The sequence below is a fragment of the Diospyros lotus genome, chromosome 3 (genome assembly GCF_014633365.1).
Source record: "Diospyros lotus cultivar Yz01 chromosome 3, ASM1463336v1, whole genome shotgun sequence".
NCBI classification, from domain to species: domain Eukaryota; kingdom Viridiplantae; phylum Streptophyta; class Magnoliopsida; order Ericales; family Ebenaceae; genus Diospyros; species Diospyros lotus.
In genome coordinates this window covers 17,481,204-17,501,268 of record NC_068340.1, presented here as the reverse complement: position 1 = coordinate 17,501,268, position 20,065 = coordinate 17,481,204, and the positions used below count along the sequence as shown (strand labels likewise).

At 38.7% G+C, this 20,065-nt stretch overlaps 1 protein-coding gene across 5 annotated transcripts in view; it reads left to right on the top strand.

The window, feature by feature from the left end:
* LOC127797196 (uncharacterized) overlaps positions 1-20,065 on the top strand; it is a 51,983-nt gene that overhangs the window by 11,372 nt on the left and 20,546 nt on the right. For all 5 annotated transcript variants that reach the window (XM_052329830.1, XM_052329831.1, XM_052329829.1 and 2 more), the window contains exon 4: positions 6,490-6,620. In XM_052329830.1, coding sequence (XP_052185790.1) covers positions 6,490-6,620 — 131 coding nt within the window. The remainder of the gene's footprint in view (positions 1-6,489; positions 6,621-20,065) is intronic.

The following is a 20,065-nucleotide window of genomic DNA, read 5'->3' as shown; positions in this document are numbered from 1 at the left end:
CACAATAGTAACGGAAAACTTGAAAAGAAAGAAGACGATGATGCTCGACTACCACCTTGCCCTCTTATTTATAGAGGAAGCAAAATCCCTTAAAACTAACAACTATAGGGAATTTACAGTTAGATCCCAAGGTTTACATTAATTACACTTTGGCTTAAAAAACCGTAACTGTCTAATAGCTTCGATTGATCTTCCAATTGAAAAACTTTAGGCAAACCTCACCTCAACACTTTACATGCTTCATCCTGTCATGCTGGATGATGTTATTAATAATGCTGATAGCTGACTTACTATCACTATACAACCTTGTTGGTAAAGTTAAGGGCATTTGTAGGTCTTCCATCAGCCTCTCCAACCAGATTAACTCGCAAATTCCTTCGGTAATAGCCCTAAATTCTGCCTTTGCACTATTACGTGCCACAATAGATTGTTTCTTACTCCTCCAGGTAACTAGATTTCCCGACAATTTTATGCAAAACCCAAATGTTGATCTACTGTCCATTACAGAACCTGCTCAATCAACATTAACAAAACCTTGAACTCCTTTAGCTTCATTTTTCTGGAATAGTAGCCCTTTCCCTGGTGTCCCCTTTAAGTACCTTTGGATGTGATATACTGCATCAGTATGTTATTGAGTAGGTGAGTGCATGAATTGACTTACAATACTCACAGCATAAGTAACATCCGGACAAGTGAGAGACAGATAAATAATTCTTCCAATTAGCATTTGATATATTCCTTTATCAATAGGGGGATCATTCTTAGTTATCCTCCATTTGCAGTTTCTTTCGAGAGGTGTACCTGTTGGTCGACTCCCAGCATTCCAATGTCCTTTAGGAGATCAAGTGTATATTTTCTTTGGGAGATTAGAATGTCTTGTTTGCTTCTGGCCACTTCAATTCCTAAGAAATATCTCATGGTGCCCAAGTTTTTGACCTCAAATTCAACTCTCAATCGTTGTTTAAGTGCATCAATTTCTTGAATGTCATCACCAGTGATTATAATATCATTCACATACATAATCAAAATGGATTGTTTTCCACTAGCTGTATGTTTAGTAAACAAAGTATGATCTACTTCCCCTTGCTTGTACCAAACCCTGTAAGTGTATAACTAAACCTCTTAAATCAGGCTCTCGGTGACTGTTTTAATCCATAGAGCGAGCGATATAGCTTACATACTTTTCCAACCCTTTCTCATTTCTCAAAACTTAGTGGAATCTTCATATAAATTTCTTCTTCCTACTCACCATTGAGAAAAGCATTCTTGATGTCTAGTTGAAATAGTTCCCAACCCAAATTAATAGCAAGGGATAACAACACCCTTATGGAGTTTAGCTTTGCCATAGGAGCAAATGTCTCCTCATAATCAATTTCATAGGTTTGTGTGAACCCTTGAGCTACCAATCTCGCATTGTATCTGTTAATACTCCCATCTGACTGTAAATACCCACTTGCATCCCACTACTTTCTTGTCTTTGGGTGATTCTACGATCCCATGTATGGTTTCCAATCAATGCCTTTATTTATTCCATAACAAGTTCCTTCCACTTTGGAGAAGTTGGTTTGGGCTGTTTAAGGGTAGCTGGTTGGGTGAGATTAGGAACAACAGGCTGGGTTAGGTCAGAATTTGAAGAAGGTGAAAGAGAGATAGGTGGAAGTGAAATAGGCATAGAAACAATGGGATCCCAATGACACTCTTCCTTTGATATCTCCCCTTGAATGGAAGCACTTGGGTAAAAGAATTGGTCTTCAACAAAGGTCACATCACAAGAGACAAAACTTTTGTGAGAGTGGATAGTAGCATTTGTATCCCTTTTGAGTCGGGGAATAGCCAATAAAGATGCATTTGAGGGCTTTTGGCTCAAGTTTGTGACGAGTAGGAGACGAGTAGGATTGACATGGTGAACATACATAATGTAGCCAAACACCTTGGGAGAGAGAGAACTTAAGAGTCGGACATGAGGGAATGTGGCCAAAAGGGTGTGCAAGGGGGTTCGGTAGTTGAGGACTTTGGATGGTAAATGGTTTATTAGGTAAGAAGCAGTTATGACAGCTTCTCCCAATACTTGTTAGGGACAAAATTGATGAACATTAAGGAACGAGCAACCTCAAGTAAATGGTGATTTTTTCTCTTTGTCACCCCATTTTGTTGCGGTGTGTAGGGACAAGTACTTTGGTGAAAAATCCCATGGAGTGGTGAGGTATTGGGTGAAGAAATGAGAAAAATATTCACGGCTATTATCAGTCCTAAGAATACAAATAGGGGACTGAAAATTAGTGAGAATGAGTTTATGGAAACTTTGGAAGATAGCACAAACCTCATATTTCTCTTTCATAAGATATACCCAACAAACCCTTGTATGGTTGTCAATAAAAGTGACAAACCATCTTGCACTAGACAAATTTGGAATGCGTGTAGGTCCCCAAATGTCATTATGAATGAGTTAAAAGGGTTTGAAAGGTGTGTAACGATGGATTGGGTGATTGTTGTGGGTTCGTTTGGCAAGAAAACAATGCTCACACCGAAAAGACACAAGTGTCATAGCTTGAGGGCACTACTGTAATTAGGGGTGGGATATGATTGTAATTAGCAGTGCTATAGGGGTAATTAGAGCCCCAAGCGCACATGGCCACTTGGGTCCTAATTGCCGAGAGTTTGTTATGGAGAATTCTCTAGAATGTAACTCTCCTATAAATAAGAAGATCACTAGAGGATGGGGATCATGTGAGGTTTATTCCATTGATATTTTCTCTCTCTTCCTTCTACTCGTCTCTCTCTTTCTCAAATTCTCTCAATTCTCTTTCCTGCCAATTCAAACTCTTCCTCAATTACAGAAGAGATCTCTTTGCCAGATCTTGGATCTCACAACAAGCTGAGATGTTTCCCGTAGGTGGATCAAACAGAACAGTATCTCTTGTTGCCATTGGAGGAGTGATTTTTGAAATTTCTAACGTAGTGGAGAAGATTAATGGCTGATAAACTGGAATCAAACCAAAAACAATACTGTGGCAATGAAGGCACACAATCTATTGACTAGATTAAGAAGATAATGAAGGCAGATCACTATGGCTTTGATATCATGTGAAAACTGAGTATATTTTTCATTACTTCATTCGTAAAATACAAGTCCTCTTATAGAGATGAGGAATGTACAACATAGGAAGAATTTACGAAGGCTAAACAATAGGAAAGATTTGACTATACACAAATAGGAAGTTTCCTAAACAATATAGGAAAGATTCCAAAAAACAGATTTAGAAATTCCCAAAAGTTGAAGATATTATTGGCTTAAATTAAGGATAGCTTGACTAACAACCCTCTTTGAGATGCTAGCCAAGTTTCCTTATTTCTTTCTTTGGGAACCAACAATTTCATGTCTGATTGCGAGAAGTTCACTCTTACCTTGTGGGATTGTGAAATGCGATGAAGAACCATTGTTTAAACCTATGAGATTTGCATCATTTGGTAACATACTTGTAGCGGAGAAGAAAAAAGAAGGGATCATGTTAAATTCACAATCAATGCATTTTCAATTGCCTTTATTTTGGTTAAGTATTATATTTTGGTTCACAAGAACAATCAGATTTGGGGTTTTGGTGAAAAGAGAAAATTTGAGGTTCAATGTAAAGAAGAAGACTAATAAGCTATACTACTACAATCGAAAGAATCAAGAGAAGAGGAGTTACTCATAAATCCAAAAACACTAACAGCAACATACTTGAATAAATAGCTACTTTGATCTCAACTATTGGTTGTAACCAATCAGTTCACCCCTTATGCAAGTGAGTACATATATATATACTCATGAAGACTAGATTTCACCAAGGGGCAAAGAAAACCATGGAGAAAAGATGAAAAGAGGGAACACTCACCCGTTCTACATATTCAAAATGACAAAGACCTCCCTTACCATTAAGTTATTGCATAAAATAACCATTTTGCCCTCAATATCTTAGTCTTCTCTCTCTCTCTCTCTCTCGCAGATTGTCCTCTCTGGCGTCTGTCCCCCTCTTTGACAACAACATCATCTTTGCAAATCAAGACCCTTCGATTTGCAAAGAAGGGTTTTCTTTGCAAATCGAAGAACTTAATGGTGAGTGGTGACACGAGAGAGAGAGAGAGAGAGAGAGAGAGAGAGAGAGAGATCATAGCGTTAGCAATGTTGGACAGTGATGGTGATAGTTGCCATCTGAAGAGAGATTAAGGATGGATCTGGTGGTGCTTGATTAGGGGATGGTAGTGGTGGCTTAGCCACGGTGTCATAGAGGAGGTAGCGATGCTCGTTGTCATGATTGATAAGAAAAATGGAGATTGGTTAGAATGGTGAAGAGTAGTGGTAGACAGTAATATCTGACTATGGTGCTTGCGTCGGAGCGCGGTGGTAATGCAATGCTTTGTAATGGTATGGTGGCGATGGAGCTTGCGGTGGAAGGAGGAGATTGTCGGTGCTTATCTCTTTCTCTCTTTCTCAACTGAAGGAGCCTAAAAACTTGGGTTCTTTTAACGACTTTACTGGAGGAACTTAGTTCCTCTGCTGAAGGTGTTGGTTGATGATGGTAGTGGTGGCCAACCACCACAATGGTGTTTTTATTTTTTTAAATTTTTTTGTCTGTAAATACATAAGAGAGAGGATGAGCAGAGTGAGAGAATGGAGGATAGTTTGGACATTTTTGAAAAATTAACAAACTTTTATTCACTATAAGGGGGTAAATGATTCATGATAAATAATCTCAAGGGAGGTCCATGTTATTTTAAATATGTCAAGGGGGCTTCTGTCATTTTGTCAAACTTCAGGGGTACTTAGTGTACCATACCCTTTTTTGTCAAAGATATAGTGTCAATGGTTGTTGATCTTAGCTATTTATAGTAGAGAACACACCTAAAGTGTAAGAGTAACTAAAAGAATGTGAAATTTTGTAGAGATATCTAGAGAATTCTAGATGCTTCTAGATTATTCTAGAACATTCTAGAAGTATCTAGTGTATGCTAGATGGTGCTAGAAGGTATTAGAAATTCTTGAGGTCACCAGAGTTCTCTAAAAGATTCTAGGGTCCCTAGAAGATTCTAAAGAAGAGTAGGGTATTGTAGATATTTCTAGACTTTCCTAGTAAGTTGTGTAAATATCTTTACGTGCACATTAGATGAGTGACATGTGGTACAACCCTAGCCACACATTCTTACCATGGATGCCTATAAATAGGGAAAGGCTTCATTTATGAAAGCATCCAAGAGAGGTGTAATCATTTGGAGGGTAATACAAGATCCCTTTCCAAAACACCCTTGAATGTTTCCTTTGCCATTCTCTTATATGTTCTTTTAAGCTAACAGTACCTTTCAGTACCTTTAGGAGGAGTAAGGCCGAGCTTAAATTGAGAAGCTTAATTGATGCATGGGTGCTGGAAGATTAAGCTTGTGACACAGTTTCCAAATATGTAGAGATATGAATTTTGAGGATGGAGGACTAATAGTGGAAAATTGCAGTTAATCATGATTCACACACACATATATAGGTTTATGTTTCTATAATACTTGCTACTTTATATGTTTTTCTCTAGGTAATAGATGAGGATATTTTTGGCCCTATAATTGTTTATTGCCATTACATTTTTCTATTTGACCTACCTTATTTCATGTTGCTATCATCAAGGATCAGTTGGTTGTTGATTTTCTAATTTTGGATATTGCATATGAGAGCCTCTCTTAGTTAGAACTTTCTAGTATGTAAGTTGAGGTTGCTTGTGATTCTTTGCATTCTTGTATGATGTTGAGGTGCATAGGAATGTGATGAATATGATAAGATGGAAGTTCAAAGCCCTTCTGGATATTCTACCAATATTTTTTCTTTGATGGAGCATGTAATTATTTTTGTACAGCTGCAATTCTCAAAGTTAGGGTGCCAGGGTGGTTTTTCTTTTATTTCTTTCTTTATTTTTTTATTTTATTTTTCTGTGTACTACTTTAGATTCCATTTTGTCCCTTGACAATTTGGCAAAGATAGTGCATTGCTAATTTCCATTTTATGTGGGGGAATAAGTTACTAAGTTACAATGCAGAAATGGAAGAATTGGCCTGTCTTCTTTCCCTTCTGGGTGCATGAGTTGTGCTAATAAGAGTTCCTTAAGCTTTTATATTGTTGTGAGGCTAGATGTTTGGTGAAAGGAAGAAAAAAGCGTGCCATTTGGGTCCCCTTTGTGTATTTCCATAGAAATTTTGAGATAAGAAATAGTTGGTGCATGTTTCAAGGTTTATTTATTGCATAGTTTGTGTATTTCCAAAGAATTTATCCAATCAAATGCAGTTGACAAGCTTTGTGGCTTTTGCATTGATGTTGCATTGCCAGTGGAAAGCCTCAAAATTTTTAGGTTTATGGAACCATTTTAATTGTCTTGAAGTTTGATCACTTCTGATGTGCATTTATATATTATTTACGTTTCTTTTGTTAGTGAATTTATAGTTGTTGAATCCTCTCTGAAATTTTGGTCACAGGATCACAATGATAGTAGCAACAATGAGAGGGGGGAAGACATGCATGACTGCACTGCATATCCTTTTGAAATACAAACAGCCCCAATCGGAGATGGTGTGCTTCCAGGTGTCTTACGCCAATCAATTATTGAGTAAGTCCTTTTCTAGGCCAAGGACTTTTTCTTTCTTTTTTTTTTGGTGTTTAAACTTGTTTTTCTCTCTTTGGGGTATGATCTAGAATTAGCCATGTACAAATTTTTTCATTTGTTCCCTTTAACATGGCCAAAATACTTGTAGTATCAATTGAGGTTCTTAGATCATGTGGATATGTATGTCCCTTGAGGAGCAACATTCACCTTCCTAATATTATAGTTTTAATTGGGTGAGGCTTGGTAGAAAGAGTTTTAATTGGACTTAGAGATCTCTGTTTCTCTATTATTCTTGTTGTTACTTTCCAATTACTCAAGGGCATGTTGAAGTGTCAATAAGTGAGACCACCTGTTTTTCTTTTCTGTTGTCATTTCTGGTTCTTGCCTCTTCAAGTATATGGGGTAGTTGGATTTTGTACTATCCATTTTGTTGTTTGTCAAAGAATTAGATTCTATTTGGGGTTAGTGGCTTCTTTTCCTACTATTTGGGTTTACATGCTCTGGGGTTTTAGAGAGAACAATAAAAGAGTTGGCTTTGACAAGCAGAATGGAGGGTGATCTATATGGATTAGATCTAGGTAGTTCATAAATGTTTTCAGTTGAGTTGAGTTGAGTTATGGGTTGGAGAAGAATACTGATTGAGACATATGAGAAAATGCTTAGAAACTGGAGAAGTAATATCTATTACGTGTAGAGGTGGGGGCAGGGAGGGAGGTAAATACTCTGACTTAATGAGAATAGCTTGCCTAGCCTTTCTACACAATTCATGCCACTATTCACAATATTTAAATTATTGGCAAGGGATTTATGATGCAGGATAACTTGGAAACTTTGCCTAAATATGCCTTCAATATGGTTTTCTGGAGGGTATTGATCACGAAAAAGCTTCTAATTTTTGGAATCTGGTTCATAGATGAGAGTTCATATCATTTTGAGGTGACTTTCTGCTAGATTTGGCTTTGATTCCCTGAAAGGCAGAAAAGGTCCTTCAAGAAGTCTTTGAGGGTTTTAGTTAACTTTTAAAGGTTAACAATGAGGGGAAAAGACTTGAGGATGACTTAGATTTGATTAGATAGGGTTTTATGATTGAAATTTAAGTGGTCTGGCAATTGTGGTTTGTTGAAAAGGGAGGAGGAGAAGAATGGGATAGGGTTCAAATTGTCTTAGTTGACTTACGAAAGTTCTCCCTAAGTTGTTTTTGATAATGGGATGGCTCTCGTATGATTGCGTGTCTCATATGATCATGTGTCTTATCCTCAACTGAGCTAAGGTAATTAACTGAGTTTAAAGTGGGAAGAGGGGAGAGTGAGTTTTGAATCCCAATTGTGCTTATCTGAGATTGGAGAAGATTAACCAGCTCTTGCTCATGTGGTGCATAACAAGTAGACAACATTAGTGAACGCCTTGATTTTGAAGACTTTCATGTGTATTGGAATATTGGTTTACACTAAGCTGAGTGATGGGAGTTGGAGGCTTTAATGGAGCTGTTCCATTATCTAAGAATGGCGAAGGATGTGATTTGGTGGACTTGGTCCTAGTCTGACGGTCCTAGTCTGACCATTTTGAGGGAAAAACCATTTGTGTAGCATTGTGTGTCCTGCAGGTTTTCTTCCCCTAAAGTTGACTTCTAAAGCTTCCTCCAAGCCTTTTTATTTTTTTATTTCCCCCTTTTTTTTGGTTGGGGGGGGGGGGGGGGGGGGTTGTTGGTGTAGGGCTGTAATTCATGGTAAGAATTGTACTATTGACAGAAGGCATATACTTTCAAATGCAAGTTCATGGGGTCTTTTGATCAGCTTCCTCTTTGCTGTGTGGCTGGGTAGAGAGTTGCACTGTGACTTGGTATTGTCTGGGTTTTCTCCATGTGGGTGAGGAGCTATCAAAGGTGAACCGAGTGTGCAAAGCTTTGACATTGCAAGTTCTGGGGGATGCCAATTTTATGCAGCCTTAACCTTGTAGGTGAGGTGCCATTTTGTTTTTGTTTTTGTCACGACCTAGGGTTTTCCTAGGGTTTGGATGGGAAATTGGAAGAATCCGAAGGAGAATTAGATAGAAATGAAGGGAGAAATCATAAGAAATGAGGGAGAATTCAAAAGAAAGGGGGAGAGTTCATATGAAACAGAGAGGAAAAGAGAATTTGAGAGGGAAACAGAGTCAACTATCATTCATCAATACCTTCTTCTCTCCTACTTTAACCTATTTATAGGCTATCTAACTGAAAGGTACAACAATTAAAGCAGCAAAGTACAACATCTAACAAATACATGTAATCTACTATTACTAATATGCCCTTGGGATTGTGACAATTTCCCCCTTCTTGAGAGAGTTCTTGTCCCCAAGAATTCACAGCTTTTGGCCCTGCTCTTCATCCAATCCTTGTCTTCACTATTTGATTTATCCTTCTTTCTTTCTTTCTCCTTCTAGGTCTCTTCCTCTTCACGCTTTTGTTCCTTTTTTTTTTTTCTCGCGAAAGTAAAATATATACCTCAAAGGTCTTCATACAGGAATTATGCTAGTAAGTTATAACAATAAGTAGTCCGGTAGGAACCTTTTCTTCCATCTTCTTCCAAACCTTATGGCAATTCCTCTGTTCAGTTAGCTTAAATTGTTCCTTCTTTGCCAAAACTAGTACCAAGAACTGTTTGATACCTACTTTAACCCAAGCTATGAACTCCTCATAACCAAAGGCAAAGGAACAATATCCTTAGGACCCTCTTCCTCAAAACCATTCCTCCTAACAGAAGTTATAGCGAAAGAATGCCTTTCCTCAATCTCCGACTTCTTCCTTTGGTCCAAGTCCTCATTGCATGCTTGTCTCTCATCAGTGGCATGGAAGCTATCTTCATCGCCATCCTCATCTTCCAATGCTACTTCCTCAGCTTCCTGCAAATTTAAAATGTGCTCCTCACTGATATCCTTGTCTGCTTTCTCTTCCTTGTCGAAGTCTTTAGTTACAACTGGCAGGTCCAACTCTGATTTTTCTTTAGATTCCTGCTCTACTTGATATGTAACCTTAGAAGCTCCTTCAATCTGTTAGCTGCTCTTAAGATAACTTTTAGGTAGCAACCCATGCTTTCTGTAAATGGCTTCCAATGCCAATGCTTGCAGCCTAGCCTTCTTAGCTACTTGTTGTACTGTGGCAGGATAGATTATTTTCGTAGTAAGCCTCAACCCATCATCAAGACCATTAATGAATTTTGATACAAAATAAGGCTTGGTCAAGGTTGGATGGGAATTGAACACAAGTGCTTTCAATTTCTCAAACCTGACCAAGTACTCCATAACCAAGTTCTCTTGTTTCAGCTTATTGAGCTCCTCTTTGTAATTTTCATCTCTAACCTAATCCTTCTTAGTAAACATTATAAAAAATTCATCAAACTTGCTTTATAGACTGTTGAGGTTTGCCTAGAGTTTTCTGATTAGAAGATTAGTGGAGCGTTGATGGTTTTTGGCTAGAAGTTATTAGACAGTTAGGGTTTCTTAAGTCAAAGTGTAATTAATGTAAACTTTGGGGGTCTAACTGTAAATTCCCTATAGTTATTAGTTATATGGGGGGTTCCGCCTCCTCTATAAATAAGAGAGTAAGGCGGCAGTCTAGAAAATCATCTCTCTTGTCAAGTTCTCGGTTACTATTGTGAGTATTTTTGTTCTAAAGAAACTGAGGCATGTATATTGTGTTCTTGAGCTTTCTTGGAGTGAACAAGGGTTGTACTTGAGCGATAGGATTGAGAGAGGGCTTGAGTTTTGTACTGATCAATTTCATCATAATAAAAGGCTGCTCTTGGTGGGTGTTTGAAGGCTGGATGTAGGATTGCCAAAGGCATTCCAAACTAGGATAAATCTGCGCCCAATGCTGTTTGGTTTGATCTTTTCAATTCTGTTATTTACTTTTCTGTTGTTCAACGTTTTCTGTTCTTATATTTTAATTGCATCTGAGAGTGTTGGAGAGGGTTTATGTGAGGGTTTTCTCGCCTAAGGGTATAATCTAAGAGTCCTAAGGTTAACATGGACCTTTCAATTTGCTGTTAATTCTAGCCATAGTGTTGCCAATTTTGTCTAAAATATTCACAATTCTTGTATCCATCTTCTTAGTTCAAATCCTTGCAAATTCTCCTCTGTAATGGCTTTTTGATCAGCTTCTAAGGATCTCCTTAGAAACCTAAATTCGGTCTGGTAAACTTGGCCTGCCTCCTAAGCGGCTTCAATATTAGCGAACCTAATTCTGCCTCAAATGGAATCCGCTGAGATCTGGATCTACTCCGCCTTCAATTCTGGACCTCGATTAACTAGAGCAGAAGGAGTTGACGACCAAGGAATTGCTCTGTTGCAGTCTCCTGAGGAATCGAGAAAGTTGATTCTAATCCAACTTCCTGCAAGGGCGATTTCCAACGATATCTTGACTTTGATCTAGCTCGCCAAAAATCACTTAGCACTGTTTCAATTAACAACAGAGGAATAGCCTCATGATATTGTCGCTATCAGATCCAACTATCGAGACCTGTCGCTCGGGAATCTCCTGAATTCCGGTTCGAAATTTGTTCCTATGAGTTGCCTAGAATTGCAGATGTCTCCTATGAATTGGCTCCACTTAATCGCATTGAATTGTTGCTAAGTTATGGCTGACTTTGATCTAAAATCGTTTCCTGAATTGATCGACACTGAGATCTGAGATGATTGAGTTTGTCATTGAATCGCCTCCAAATGCAGCTAGGATTAGGATCGATTGTTTTGGATCAATCAACAATCGTTGATGGTCCGCATGTAAATCAACAATCCTCCGGTTTTGCTTCCTATTCACAATTGACTATCTCCTGACTGCTTTGCCTTTCAATTTTGAACAAGAATGACTAGAATTCTCTGCATCGAAAACTAGCAGCATTGGAATTGAGAAATCAACAACTTGAGAATTGCTACTAGCCTACATCAGAAATTAACAGCGTTGGAATTGAGAAATCAGCAGCCTGAGAATCACCACTAGCTCAGCTTCTTGAATCACCTCCCATGACTTGATCAGTTTCGTTTCAGTATAGAATTGCTTGCTTCGCTTCACCTTCAAAGGATTAGCTACTTTGCTTGGAATCACGCCAAGAAGTGTGGACCAATGGATTACAGTGACCAAACTTAACTGCTTTTGCCGAAATCACAACCGAGAACTGAGTGGCTCTGATACCAAATGTCACAACCTAGGGTTTGGATGGAAAATTGAAAGAATCCGAAGGAGAATTAGACAGAAATGGAGGGAGAAATCAGAAGTATTGAGTGAGAATTTAGAAGAAAGGGGGAGAGTCTAAACAAAACAGAGGGGGAGAGTCTAGACAAAAAAGAGTTAATTATCATTCATCAATGCCGCCTTCTCTCCTACTTGAGAGGGAAACATAATTTGAGAGGGAAACAGAGTTAATTATCATTCATCAATGTCGCCTTCTCTCCTACTTTAGCGTATTTATAGGCTATCTAACTGAAAGGTATAACAAGTAAAGCCATAAAGTATAACACTTAGCAAATACATGTAATCTACTATTACTAATATGCCCTTGGGGTTGTGACAATTTTTTCTAGGAAGAGAAGCTTTAGTTTGTAAAAGCAAGAGAAGAGAGAGTAAGCCTTCGTTCAAGTTAAAGAGTAAACTTTTCTCTTTCTCTCTCTCGGCCATGGTTGTCAAAGGCTTAAGGCGCACTAAGGTGCAAGAGTGCTTGGAGCTTAGGCTTAAGGCATAGGCATGGGCCTTTTGGATGCTAGGTGCCCATTTAAAAAATCTATATAAAAATCTTATACATCATTATTTTCAATACATACCTATAAAAAGGTAAATGCAAACATATAAAATCATAAATAACAATAACCATTACTATTTAACTAAATAATTAGGTGTTCTATTATTTTCTAAAATTTCTTTTAATTTTTTCTGATCATTTCTAGTTAGGTTTTAACGAGTGAAAAAAAAGAAAAAGAAAAACTTACATGGGAAAGGGCTCGATCCTTTGGCTGGGAGAGCTATGGAATCGAAAGGACTAGGATTGTTGCTTGACGTTAGGAGATCCTTCACATTATGGACATATATGCAAGACAAAAAGTAGTTAGAGGCACGCGGGGATTTCTCCCACGCAAGCCATCCGATGCTTAAGTCAAATGAGGTCTTCATGTAGTGCAAGATGTAGCAGCAGTAGAAAATGTAAAAATGTTGTGCGGGAGGGATGTTTGCTATTGCTAACGGTGTTGGCTTTGGTGTAAGTGTGTGGTGCTTGCTTAGACCTGTCTGGACTCCCTCTTCCAGTAATTGGAGAGTTGGGGGGGCTATTTATGGACATTACGTTGACAGGGACACATGACGCCCATGTGAGGGCGTGGTGCTCTTTCCTGTGAAAGGGTAGTGCGTCTCCCTCGTTCGTGGTGTTGTCCCAAGGTTAAGCTCGAAAGGGCCTTTGGGAGAAACCCCCTTCCTCGGTGGGGAAAGACCCTTGAAAGGAAGAGGGCCTAAAACAGGCGAGCCACATTGCTGCGAGGCTATGCGAGATAATATAGACAAGGGACGTATCTCCTTGGGTTCCTTCTGGGAGCATGTCTCAATCAGGGGGAACTATGACATGCAGGTTTGAGAAGCTGGTCTTGAACTAATGCTAAATGGATGAAAGGGCAGCTGATGCACTGGCTACTTGGGAAGGACTTTCCTAGGATGCTATGCCACAACAATGGCTCTCCACTTTTTGCTCTAGTTGAAAGTTAGAGGGAAGAGTAGATAAGATAGGGGAGTTATTCCGAAGGAGCCAAGGCTCGCTCTGGGTGCATGCCTTGACTAGAAAGAAGAAATGAGAGCTGTTCTGGAGGAGAATACAGAGAGATTTTTTGAAAAGAGCACGAAAAAAGACCAAAAGGAGAGCGTGTGCAATCATGAAGCATTGGCTCAGTGTTCGGATGCGGGAGTCTTTAAATAACTAGTGGTCCTCAAAGGTCCCCATTGGTCCTCCCCTTTGATTAGAGATTCGCGCGCATTGGACTCATCTCAAAGAAGGCTTAGATTTTCTCTTGGAGCAATAGTCGCCTGATGCGATCCTTCCTAGAAGAATCTGTCGAATAACGTATCGTCCTTGATTGGGGAAAGATGAATCGATTGAAGAATGCTTTAAGGGAGCAGGTTGCAAAGAAATGTGCTCGTTGGCCTGGGAGCATGAGTAGCGAGCAAGAGCTACTGGGGATGAAGGTTCTGGGAACCTTTTACAAAGATAGAACAAGAGATCAAGACAGGAAGTTGTTTCCTCACACTAGCCGTCTTTAATCCCTTCGCTGGCGATCTTGTAGCCAATTGAGGAGGTTCGTGAGTCTGTAGGGGGGAGAGCCTTTGAGATCTTCACAAGGCATTGCTACCTTTGCAGATCAATTGGAGACTGAGATAGCAGAAGCATCGGTGCAACCTGATGCCGAGACCTCAGACATGCACCGACTTCTCAAGCTATGAATGGTCCTCCTTGGCAGCAGTTCGAGATTTTAGCCTTCCTTAGATCGTGGTGGTAGAATTATCAGATGTAGCAAGTCCAAATCCTACAACCGGTGAGACAAATCTAGTGGAAGGACACTAGCCGGATCACTCTCCAGTAGCTGGTGAAGTTCCTCTTGCCTCTGAATTACCTATAGTCCATCCATTTTATAGGTTGGATGGAAAGAATTACCTCCAATGAGCCCAATTAGTGAAGACTCTTCTTAAAGGCTGTGGGAAGGGTAACCATCTAATTGGAAACCCTCCTATGGAAACAGATTCAACTTACATAGCCTGGGACATAGATGATTCTCGCATCATGTCTCTGTTATAGGGCACTATGCAACCAAAAATTAATAGGAACTTTATGTTCTTGAGCACAACCAAAGCCGTATGGGAGACAACACAGCCGACATACTCCAAAACCTAGGATGCTTCCATGATCTTTGAAGTCAAAACAAAGATCACACCTACTAAACAAAGCCAACTCACAGTCACGGATTACAACTTGATGAGAGGATTATGGCTGGAACTTGACCAATATCAGCCCATTAAGATGGTATGTCGAGAAGATGCTGCAACACTCAATCAAATAATTGAGTGAGATCGAATTGTTGAATTCCTAGCTGGACTCAGTCCTGAATTCGACCATGTAAGGGTGCAAATTCTTGGTAAGGATAAACTCCCAAATCTAAATGAGGTTTTTGCAATTGTAAGGAATGAGGAAAATCGAAGATATGCTTTGCTAACTGAACATACCACCGAGGCATCAGCCCTAGTGATCAGCAAGCAAGAAGACAGAGGAAATAAAGCTAGAAAATCAGGGTTTCAGAACCCCGGTTGATTAGGATCAGGCTTCCAGAACTGCGACCCTATTACTAATCAAGATTCATAGTGGTGTAGCTTTTGAAAAAAGCCCCGCCATACTAGGGAAACATGCTTTAAACTACATGGGAAGGAGACAGTCTTGAGCAGGATTGGAGGCTTCAAGAGCATGAAATCCCAAAGTTTTCATGTTAACAAGGAACAAGAAGAGGAGGCTGATAAAGGGGAAGTAGAAACTAATTTTACCCAACTTAATACCAAGGAGTTAGGTAAGTTAAAGGCCTTTCTCCGGACATTTCAAGATGGTGGAACCTGCTCCTTAGCCCATCAAGGTAACTCCCAAGGTAACTTCCCTTCTTATACAGTTTTTTCAGCTTCTAAAATTGGTAAGAATAGCAGTTGGGTCCTTGATTCAGGGGCTACCAATCACATGACTCATAATATTCATTGTTTTGTGACCTATGACACCCTTGAGCCTACCAAACATATCATGATTGCCAATGGAACCATTGTCCCTATCTTAGGTAAAGACAAAGTATCATTAAACTCTCAGCTTTCCCTTGAACAAGTTCTTCATGTTCCAGCTCTAACTACCAGCTTAATCTCTATACATAAACTAACCCAAAATCTTGACTGTTTGGCTGTTTTCTCACCTTCAATGTGTAAGTTTCAGGACAAGAAAAGGGGGTAGATGATTGGTGTGGCTAAAGTTCGAAATGGGCTCTATATCTTGGATGGGGAGAATGATTGTTCTACAAGGAGACAACAACAACTTGTGGCTTTTTCTTCTTCCTCCCAGTCAACCTCTAACTTATCTTCTATATGGTTACACCATTTTAGACTAGATCATCCTCCATTTAGAGTGTTAAAACAATTATTTTCAGATTTGTTTAATTCGTTAGATCCTAGTAGTCTTAGGTGTGATGAATGCATTGTTGCTAAACATCATGGAGTCTCGTTTCCAATTAGTAACAATTTATCTTCAAAACCATTCTACTTGATTCATTCTAATGTTTAGGGACCGTCCAGAATGCCCAATTGTTCTGGGGAAAAATGGTTTCTCACATTTATCAATGATTGCACTCGAATGTGTTGGGTATTTCTTCTAAAAGATAAGCCTGCTATTGGGTTTGTGTTGATCACATTTTGCAAAATGATTCAAACCCAATTTGGGACTATTATAAAAAGGTTTAGAACAAACAATGCAAATGATTATTTTAACACTCACTTGCACAATTATTTCCAACAAGAGGGTATCATACTTGAGTCATCTTGCATTGATATGCCCCTACAAAATGGGGTGGTAGAGAGAAAGATGCATCATCTTCTCAATGTCACCCGAACCTTACTTCATCATCATCATGTGCTAAAATATTTTTGGGGAGAAGCAGTGTTGACTGCTACTTATGTCATTAATAGGGTACCATCTATGGTTCTTAATGGTCAAAGTCCTTTCCAATGTTTAACTTCATTTTTCCTAGACCTTAATCTTCATACTGAATTACCCTTAAGAGTGTTTGGATGTGTATGTTTTGTTCACATTACTCAAAATCCATAGAGACAAGTTGGACCCTAGGGCTCTTAAGTGCATCTTCCCTTGGATATTCTCCAACACAAAAGGGTATAAGTGCTACCACCCAAACACCCGAAAGTTCTATGTTTCAAAAGATGTCACATTCAGTGAATCTCAACCCTATTTTGCTCCTATTCCCACAAGGCCAGCAGATATCAAACTTGTAGATATGGATTGGGAGTTTCTAAATACTAGTCTCGAAACATGAGCAGTCGGTCAGGGTCTTCCTTCCCAAGATACCCGCCCTTATGACACCTCAACCCTTACCAACTGATCATCCTACGGAACAAGTTCACTCGAGGCTTAGTTCTCCTATAAGATATAAAGGTTCTCCTTATGTGTACAAAAGAAGGCAATCCATTGAAGAATTGCAACCAAGCACATCATCAGTTCCTAATATATATCTCAACCTCAGTCCATATCTCAACCTCAACTAGAACTCCTAGACTTGGACCTTCCAATTGCCATCCGAAAAGGTGTTAGAACTTGTACCAAACATCCATTAGCTTCTTATCTATCATACCACCGTGTATCCCCTCAACATCAAAGCTTCCTAACATCATTGGATGCAATTGCTATTCTCAAATCAGTAGAAGAAGTTGTGAAAGATCATAACTGGAAAAAGGCCATGTTAGAAGAAATGGATGCACTAGAGAGGAACCAAACCTAGGAGTTAGTTCCTAGACCAAGGGATACAAAACCAGTGGCCTGTAGATGGATTTTTATTGTCAAATGCAGGGCCGATGGAACTCTTGACAGGTATAAGGCCCGCCTAGTGGTCAAGGGTTATACTCAGTCTTATAGTATCGATTATCTAGAAACTTTTGCTCCTGTGGCCAGAATGACTACAGTGAGAATTCTCATAGCATTGACAGCTAAATTTTGATGGAAATTGCAATAATTTGATGTCAAAAATGCCTTCTTACACGGAGATTTAGAGGAAGAGGTTTTTATGGAAATCCTTCCAAGTTTTGAACATGAAGGAGATGGGAAGAATCAAGTTTGTAAACTCAAGAAAGACCTATATGGGCTCAAACAGTCCCCTCGTGCATGGTTTGGAAGATTTTCAAAAGCCATGCTTTCTATGGGATACCACCAAAGCCGAGGAGACCACACCCTATTTATCAAGCATTCAGGAGAGAAGGTAACAATTTCACTTGTCTATGTGGATGATATTGTTGTGACAAGGAATTACACAATTGAGTAAGGTTGTCTCAAACAAAACTTAGCTTAGGAATTTGAAATCAAAGACCTCGGCCAATTACGATACTTCTTAGGTATAGAAGTGGCACACTCAAAGGAAGGTATTTTTCTATCACAATGAAAATATGTCTTGGATTTGCTTGATGAAATAGGGTTATTAGGAGGAAAAGGAGGAAGGACACCAGTTGATCCCAATACAAAATTACAAGCTAATAAGGGTGGTCAAGAAGTGGACAAAGGGAAATTTCAATGCTTGGTAGGGCGATTAATATATCTATCACATACTAGGCTTGACATATCATTTGCTGTCAGCCTAGTCAGCCAGTTTATGCATGATCATAATAAAGAACGTATGGCAACAGTAAGGAAGATTTTATGCTATCTTGAGGCTACGCCTGGAAAAAGGGATCATATTCACTCTAGCAACAGACTTAAAGCTTTAGGGCTATACAGATGCTGATTATGGTGGTTCTCTAGTTGACTGAAGATCTACAACTGAGTACTGTGTATTCCTAGGAGGAAATCTGATATCCTGGAGGAGAAAAAAGCAAGGGATGGTGGCTAGATCTAGTGCTGAGGCGGAATTTAGAGCTATGGCTCTAGGTGTATGCGAACTCTTATGGGTAAAGATTATCCTAGAAGATTTGAAAATTTCGATACAAAGGCCTATTAAACTCTTGGGAGATAATCAATTAGCTATAAGTATAGCCTACAATCCGGTGCAACATGAAAAAAAAAAAGCATATTGAAATTGATAGGCATTTCCTAAAGGAAAAATTGGATAGTGGTCTATTGAAGATTTCATATATTCCTTCTAACCATAAAGTAGCTGATGTTCTTACAAAAGGTTTCAACAAGCTGGGTATGATTGATATCTACTCCCCAACTTGAGGGGGAGTGTTGGAACGAGATTAAGAAGCGGTGAAGATAAGAGACGGCCGAGAATCAAGATAAAGATAGGATTTTATCTTTTTACTTTTTTTTTTTTTTTATCTATTTTGTGTTTTATCTATTTGTTGTATATTTAAATTGTTGTAATCTAGTCCTAGATATAAGGTAAGTAATCTAGTCTTAAAAGGTAGGGATTGTAATCTAGTTCTAAAGCTTAGGAGAATTTTTAGGAACACTCTTGTATAAATTATGTTATTTACATCAATAAAATATAAAGGAATACCGTTTCCTTTTTCCCAGAGATATTTTACTGATCTCTAGTATATTACTGAAAAGGCCATTACTTATGTAAAATAGAATGTATTCTATTTATAAAAAGCATTATTTGTGAACAACATGAGCCTATATTACATTTTCCAAGAGGATATTTGTTGGACTATTCAGAAAATTATGAAATAACAGTTCACTGTAAGTGGACAAATGCAGTTTGGCATTTGTTTCTGATTGCAGTTGGGCAAACAATACCAAAAGGCCACCAAATATTGTAATTTATAAATGCCTATTGCCGCAAGAGCTATAGTTGGTTAAATTTCTTCAAATTTTCTTGCTCAAAAGAGAAATAATGAGAAAAAAATGGAATTTGTCCTTTGCTCGTTTGTCTTTGTACTCATGGAAGCTGTTAGAATGTGTGAGATTTTTCTGATGTGATCTTTTGCAGCCCAATTCCAGAAATTATGGTGAAGAAATTTAGTAAATGTGTATATGTCCTTAAATTCAGGAATGTTGTCTAAATGTCCTTAAATCTAGGAATGTTGTCTAAATGTCCTTAAATCTAGTAATGTTGTCTAAGTAAAGAAATGCTTTAATTGTTGTGTTAGGTAGATCTTGTCAATCAATCAACTGCTATATATAGCAGCCTTTGTTAATGAAAAATTTAGAGAAAAAGTGTGTTGAATTTTGTTCTCTCAATATCTTTTAAATTTCTGTCTTTTGTAAGTTGTGTTTGCTGTGTGTGAGATAGGATTCTAACATGGTGTCAGAGCTGTTTTCTTAAGGGTTGTGGGCATAATCTCTTGTTTTTTTCTTTGTTCGTGGGGATTAAACATTGTGTGTTTGAGAGAAAACAAGTCAGCCATCCTTTCACTAAACCAAAAATTTGAAAGTTGTTTGTTATGGCATCAGGAAGCTTCTCCGCAGGTGGTCCTCCATTTTTTTATGGTGAGAATTATCAAATGTGGGCTATTAAAATGAAGACCTACTTGAAAGCTCTCAACCTGTGGGATGTAGTAGAGCAAGGAGCAGCATGTGTTCCACCCTTGAGAGAAAATGCTACCTTGAATGAAATCAAGAAGCATGAGGAGCAAGTTACCAAGAGTCCCAAGGCACTTCCATTCCTTCATTCTACAGTATCAGAAGTTATTTTTGCTAGGATAATGGCCTGTGAAACGGCAAAGGAGGCCTTGGACAAATTGAAAGAAGAATTTGGGG